The 7,500-nt window shown below is 38.0% G+C and overlaps 1 protein-coding gene and 1 long non-coding RNA gene across 2 annotated transcripts in view; both read right to left on the reverse strand.

Annotated features, from left to right (window-relative positions):
- Nucleotides 1-139: 139 nt before the first annotated feature.
- LOC139717916 (allograft inflammatory factor 1-like) lies at nt 140-3,112 on the reverse strand. The gene is made up of 2 exons (XM_071629403.1): nt 2,954-3,112; nt 140-1,014 (listed from the first exon to the last, which is right to left on the reverse strand). The coding sequence occupies exons 1-2, from the start codon at nt 3,094-3,096 to the stop codon at nt 930-932; spliced, it is 228 nt and encodes a 75-aa protein (XP_071485504.1). The 5' UTR covers nt 3,097-3,112; the 3' UTR covers nt 140-929.
- Nucleotides 3,113-4,441: 1,329 nt separating this feature from the next.
- Nucleotides 4,442-7,500, reverse strand: part of LOC139717917 (uncharacterized) — a 23,827-nt gene continuing 20,768 nt past the window's right edge. The window contains exons 2-4 of the long non-coding RNA XR_011710011.1: nt 6,471-6,532; nt 5,794-5,860; nt 4,442-4,488 (exon numbers count right to left, since the gene is read on the reverse strand). This is a non-coding gene — a long non-coding RNA (uncharacterized lncRNA). The remainder of the gene's footprint in view (nt 4,489-5,793; nt 5,861-6,470; nt 6,533-7,500) is intronic.

Raw genomic sequence — 7,500 nt, forward strand, 5'->3', positions numbered from 1 at the left:
AGTTGTTTTCTTTTTGTTTTTGTTGTTTTTGCGAGGGTTTGGGTGGGAAATATACAACTTGAAAAGAGCAATGCGTTTCATCATCTACTAACGATTATTCATCATATTAGTCTACGTTGTGTCCACATCACCAATCCTAATACACCTTCAGATCAATTGCGATATCTAGCCTAAACGGACACCCCTCTTCACCTAGGAAAGAAGGCTAGACCGGGAGAATACGCTACGATGCAGATATCAATTTTTAAGTATCACTCACAGAAACTACGATGATCAAGTAACAGTAGGCCTACTACAGGAATCTCATACAGTGCACTCCCGTTATAGCGAAATTCCTGTTGCAACGAAGTAAAAATTATCCGCTCTTTATAGTTTTTTTTTATAGTTTACTTGTTCGATTATAACGAAATTTCGATATAACGAAAGAAGAAAGCCGGTCCGGCGGACTTCGTTATAACGGGAGTCCACTGTTGTATGATTGCATGTATGGTAAACAACAAAACAAAGAAGCAAAGACGTGCGAAATATTAATCTCCAAACCAAGGCTCTCGCTCAGACAGAAATGTGCACTTTTTTTAAAACTCTGTGATCATGCTTTTTGGGTTTTTTTTACAACGAAACTAAAATAACAACACAAAACATGATGAGAAGTTGGTTCCCACTTGAAAGGCATCGGATAGTAGGACCCATAGTTACGAGACAGAGAGTGAAAAAAAAATGCACATTACGTCTGGAACTCAGTTTATATCTATCCCGCGTCCCGTCAGCTATCCATACCCTGCAAGACTCAGTATTCGTGATTCAAAATGCATCGTCAATGGTTGTTCCGGTTCATGACCGCACGTATCGTTAATTGTTGTTTCCTATGTCTTATTTTTGCAACGTTTGCAATGGTTTGCATAAAAAGTTAGTTGGTAGCCTCATGAGCTTCATGGAAGATCGGCGAAGCTTTTCTTTGGCGGTGGTCCCTTGGGCTTCTCCTGTTCTTTCTTCTTCTCCTCGAACATCATAATTCTGCAGAACAAAACACAGGGAGACAGTAAACAGGGAGACAAAAAGAAACTCCGGTGAAACATTGAATACGTGCCTCACAAGGGAATAACCACATTCCCTTAAGACGTCTAGCGTCTTGCTATGCTTCCATCACGCTAACTGGTAGAATTGAATCGCCGAGGATATGAACCACTTCACTAGCTACCAACAGGCTGATTAAGTCTATTCCCGTTGAAGATACAAACTAACATGGTCTTGATGCTCGCCGAACTACAGAACATTCCGATACGCACACACACACATAGAAGCACATACAAGTAATCATACACAAATACAGACACAGACATAAACTGCATGACGTGAGCGCAATTCTTGTGACGTCATATCCCCCACCTAGGCTACTCTAGTGTTCGCTTTGTTCGTTTGCAACAAATAAACAGGATTCTCGGTTGATGAACTACTGTCTTTGACCTAGTAGAAGAAAAGTTCAATCCCCCCACCTCCTTTCCGACTTAACCTGAGTTTACACTGCTCTTCTATATCTCCGTTGATGACGACTTAAAATCAGAGTAGGCATTGCTTTAAACGAGAAGGTGATACATAATCAAAACGTATTATGATCGCGTATTACTTTAAGGCGATAAACTACAACTGTAAATGCAGTCCGCGCTCATTTCCCTTTTTCTCATCAATACAACCAATGATCATCAAGCAACACAAAAGACACATCTGGAGGAATAAAGTATCCAAAACCTGGGGACAGAAACTCTCGATACTAATCGTAATTTGAAGAATCAAATCAAAGCAAATGAAAAATGTTTTTTCGCCATAATAATACAACTCAATCCTTCTGGACTAACCCACCGTGACAGGCATATCATGCTCAATCTTGCGTCCATGGAAAATAATGTTTCAACAAAATCAGATTGCCCTTAAATGGTTAACTCGTTGACAGGTTGTTGGTTGGCTATAGATATAATTAGAGCCTGTCTGTTTTCAGCATTTAATTTACAATATCGACTCAACTATTTTCGTTTGTGTGTCACTGTTGTTGTTGTTTTGTAGTCTTGATTCTTAAAGAAGACACCGGGATATCAGGTTCGCGTGCGTGAGACTTTTGAGGGGTATCCCCGCTGCTACCGCCTCGTCACGGGAAGTACTGACTCATACCAACCCCCCATCCCATCGGGCCACTCATCACCATGGAAACACGATAGGAAAAGAGAGTGATGGCTTTATTACCTGCCCCCTCCCCCCCCCCCCCCCACGCCTACCCAGAGCCAGTTCAACAACATGCGTCATGAATTTCAATGCAGGTTTTCTTCCTAGATCTCCACAGTTTGAAATGTAGCTCCCTTTTTCAGGTTGCTTGAAAATACAAGTGCTGAAAAGGGCATCTCTCGTTCGCCTTTGCCTTTGGCAAAACATAAATTGATGAACATTGGTTGATTGATTTCATGTGTCTTTCTAGATTATCAGTACTTTGAACATCTTTCAGAAAAATGATCACATTGATATCAGTTTTTTTTCGTCTCCTTCTTGTTGACTACCACTGTTATTCTCAATATTTTATCTATCGAAGTGTGCAGTACCGTCATCTGTTGAGATTATAACCTTATCATTATTACATTAAATGCAAGGAAGTTAACACTACTACTAAGAGTTAATGTAATAATGATAATGATAATGATAATAATAATAATAATAATAATAATAATAATAATAATAATCATAATCATAATAATAATAATAATAATAATAATAATAATAATAATAATAATAATAAATAATAATGATAATGATAATTGTGATAACAACAATAATGACGTTCATCACTATAATCTCGACAATCATCACGATATCTTTGTGGCTCTCATAAACTATACACAGCGGGGTTACTAAATAAGACAGCCTTACAACATCTTTTGTTGAATTGCAAGAATGACGATGCGGCACTCACATTCTTAGGATGCTGTTCTTGCCGCCCAGCATCAACTTGACGAACTCGCTGAAATTGATGGTGCCGCTGTTGTTGAGGTCCACCTCCTTGATCATCTTCCGGATCTCCAAGGTGTTCTTTGGCTGCTCCAGCTTCTCCAACATCGCCCCTATATCTTTTTCATCTGGTGGGAGATGAATAAAGCTGCGTTTACTACCCAATCCGGCACGGGTCACGGAACGGGATTTTTACTATGGTGCGCCAAAAGGGACCATGACTACTTGTCTGGTTCTGTTACAATATCACTTCTCCGCTAATAATTTTGTTACAAAATTAATCTCCTACTGTTGATTTTGTTGCTCTTGATTTTGACATAAGAATAACAGTTTGGGTGATTTTGTATCGAATAAATGATTCTTTTATTCTAAACAGAACCAGATAAGGTTCCTTTTGGCGTACCATAGCAAAAACCTGGTCGTTGCCCGTACCGTGCTCGGTGTAAACGCGCCATAACGACTGCTTCGTGACATGATGTGGATACAATAGAGTAAGTAGTTAAGAAGTTATCCCTGCATCTAAGTTGATAAGAAATACCGCCTTCTCACTATGCTTAATCTCAGTAAGCCACTTTATTGTAATAACTTTGTTCATGTTTTCTGAGGAAAACAGATAATTGTCTCGAAACCTCGCCAGCTGTCGGTGCCGGCAGTTCTTGATCTTGTTTCGTTGCTGTACAAAGTGATTCCAATTACCGTAAAAGCTTATCTTCTAGTAACTGACTGGTTTTGATTGTTTTGTTTAAATTTAATTTGTATTTTTATGCTCCTATCAATAAAAGATTGTATATTTGTGTGTTTTCATTGATATATTTTGAATTGATGGTCAAGATAGAATTGACTTGACTTGAAAACATATTTGATTTGATTTGATTTGATTTGATTTCTGCATTCCTTTTCTCATACAAGAATATAACATAAAACCAAAAGTGAACAAAGTTCTTGAGTAAAATTTGAACAGTGAATTACATGGACATTGGCTGATGGTTAACATAAATGAATAACACTCATTTTCTTGATAATATAAAAATGTTTTTTTCTACGGCATTGAATAAATATATTTCACGTATCTGCTGTTCAAAAGATATATTGAACAAATCTAGGAGTATTAGGAATGCAGGAGACTATTATCGTAAGCAGATGCTTGACGAGGATAATCTCCTAACATATATACATGATAATACAATCAAAGATAATTCGGTCATCACTCATCGATCAGATTCTGAGTGGGTAAATAATACAGCATGATACAAAATGTAAAGAGCTTGTGTAAGTAACAAGGTGTTATTAATATCACACCATCATTAGTTCTCGCCTGCTTTATTATATGTTTCTCTTCTTTCTCCCCATCGTAATACCATATTGATAGTCTCAGACCTCTTAATCGCAATTATGTTCCTATAACGATATACGGATATACAAATCTATTGTACGGCCTCCCTCGAAGCCTGTACTAACCTAGGTCGCCACTGCCGTCTATGTCATATAAGATGAATTTCTCTGTACGAAAACAAAAGTAGAGATTGACATATATGAGTAGTTTAAGAATCTAAGAAAGGCAATTATGAATCAAATATATATATATATATATATATATATATATATATATATAGGTGAAGATGGAAAAGTGAAATATACTGTTTGTACCGTAGATGCTGCAGTATGCAAGACGAAAACTCATTCAACATGTTCAAAGTACTTTTTAATCAGAAATGTCTTGAGAAGGGTTTTGGACTTTAAGATTGTGGAAGCTTCCTTCATAATGAGATAGTGTTCCACAGTGTAGGATCAGCATGAGCAAAAGATCGCTCACCATAAAACTTAGTTGTAATGACAGGACATTGGAGGAGAGATGAAAATATGAGAATGACAGATATGAATCATATAAAGATATCCTGTATCATGCAAGGGGGCAGTGTTGCCTAATTTGCATGTGATACATAAATAAAACAAGCTTTGATTGTTTCTTGATAGCGCATCACGTATGACATGCTCCGAATACGGCGACTTTGAATTTAAGAGGAATTCCAGACGATTTTTATTTTTATTTTTACATCATGTAGTACAAATAAATTGACAGTGCCATGAATAGATTTGTGAGATTTCTTGTGGTCTTTGAGCAGAGAAATCAATACTCTTAAAACCCAAACCAAATTACACTGAACAAGGACGATGACGTAGGAGACTCACATATTCCAGTGATGCAGAAATGTAATTCCATTACAATACAACTTGCTAAACAACTTCACCTGTGTAGAATTCATGCATACTTTCTTCTTTTGTTCTGCTTCCATGAACACCCAATTTTGCATTTTTATGGTGAAGCTGCTACGTCATCATCCTTGTTCGCTGTAAATTTTGAAATTATTCTTACTACTGATCCTAATCACTATTAATTTGGAACTCTGTATCCAGTGTAACTAAAATTATATAGATATAAAAATGCCGAAGTCTGTAAATCATCTGGAGTCTGGTAAATCATCACAGAGCTGGCACTTCTTATACAATCTTTAAAAATGAAAGCATTATAAAAGTGACTGAAAGTGCACCTAAAGTTATGCGTTTGATACTGCATAATTTTATAGCGCGAATGTCTAGTAAGGAATTATTAGGTGCACGGGCAAAACCAGTATCACTAACTACAGTATATTGAGAACTTACAGAGTAATTCATGCACATCGTATACGAGATCATTCGTCAAGTATAACAATATAGTATGGAGGGAAGTACTAGTATTAATCGAAGCTACCTCACACCAGCGACCTTTGACCTCCATTCTGTGTCGTTAGTTCATTGACCTCTCACCTTTGATAGATTGCATTTTCTCTGCCAAGTCCTCGACATCCGGATACGTGTTTTCCCTGATAATGTTCTGCGTTGGAGAAAGAAGGGCACAGGGAGAATTACGGATTATTCATCATCTTCTTTGGGGGTATTCAGTGACAGAGAATATACACTTTGAGTTCTACACCTCCTTTATTGTGACGTCATAATGGGCCTACCGTGAGACATTTCGTCAAGTCCACGTCATGGAGACTCACAGCCGAGACGTGACGAGAATGTAGAGTAAATGAGAGTGATGTGAAGTCGACTGCAAGACTCATTAATACTCATGGCATGAGAATGAACAAATTATGTGCATTCCTTCCCTCTCTCATTCCCAGCCCCTCCCTCTGCCCTCACCAGCAGACTTTATTATGAGTTTTAGCAGCTCTCGTAAGAATTTGCAACAATGTAGCCGGACAAACTTCTTGATGATTATAATATGGCAAAAGAGCCACAAGCACTTCCCACTAATAGCAGTGAAATGTAGATATCCGCAAAAATAATTGCATACATTCACCTTTATAATGCGTATATGTTACGTTTACCATATGAGATATGAGAAAAGAAGGAGAAACATATAAATGTGTATACAAATATATGAACATATGCTAGTTTTAGGTCCTACAATATTTCTTAATCTTTCATGTGAAACTCACCTCGATGGCATCATCGATGTCTTGTTCCTGCTGTTTCTTCAGCTTGCCCCATTCCTTGCCACCTGTATGCAGACAAATTGAATAAAATTATGCAAATGGTCCGTCGTTACCAGTCCTGAGAGACGATACATTCAAAATTTCCACACCCACCAAAAACTTAATATAGAATACGCTGGTACATCTATCATAGTCAATCTTCTCTCAAGTTTACAAACAAACATGTTCATTTATACACACGAACAAATGCGTTTAAGTTACCATTATTATTCTTACACCTACGCTTGTAATCAAGTGGGAGAGGGAAGGGAAGGAGGGAAATGCCTCCCTCTGCGGCGAAGTTATTTTTTTCCGGTTAGTCTCGAGGAAGCTATATTCAGTGACCTCTACGGACGGTGTAGAGATCAGTCGGCAAATCCAACATTGTGATGTCATCCCCCCCCCCCCCTCCCTTGTAACCAGCGTATCTCGTCGCAGTATAGGAGGTGCCTGGGCCAGTATTATAGATCTTTTATCAAGGACGCAGTGTACCCAAAGTGGGTACCCTGGACTTGACTATACAACCTTTGACCTTTCCATGCAATGGTATCAAGCTTTTTGGTACAGCTGTGTAATATTTCACTGGAATGGTAGGCCTATATCACGACATTATTCTGGCTCGAAAACTATTAACAAATGTGTAGGACAGTTCTGTGACAACGTTGATATACATTGTAGACGTATGTTTCGATAATACGACATGACAGCACTAATAAGCATACTCGAGCGTGGAGTTCCATTATTTCTAGATCCCATGTTGTAATTTGTGAACGCTATTTTATGTTGTTCGGTCTCGGGGAGGGGTGAACAAGTAACCAGACATAAACAGGAATAAATCACATACACATGAAATGGATTTTGCTATGCTGCAGAAAATTGATTACTTAATTGACAGGAGATGAAAGAAAACAAAAATGTACTGATCGAGAAGCGGGTGTATCCGATTCAATCCGGTTTTCATTTGTGGCCTTGATGCTGGCGTTTAAACCGTGTA

This window comes from Diadema antillarum, unplaced genomic scaffold (assembly GCF_040938485.1).
Source record: "Diadema antillarum isolate AM-2024a unplaced genomic scaffold, OU_Dant_1.0 scf00000085, whole genome shotgun sequence".
Classification (NCBI taxonomy): Eukaryota; Metazoa; Echinodermata; class Echinoidea; order Diadematoida; family Diadematidae; genus Diadema; species Diadema antillarum.

Excerpts from the sequence above, each read along its gene's own strand:
- LOC139717916 (XM_071629403.1), bottom strand. The coding sequence starts at position 3,096 with ATGTTGGAGAAGCTGGAGCAGCCAAAGAACACCTTGGAGATCCGGAAG. Across the intron at positions 1,015-2,953 it reads AAGAACAGCATCCTAAGAAT|AATTATGATGTTCGAGGAGA; the intron begins GTGAGTGCCGCA and ends TTTGTTCTGCAG.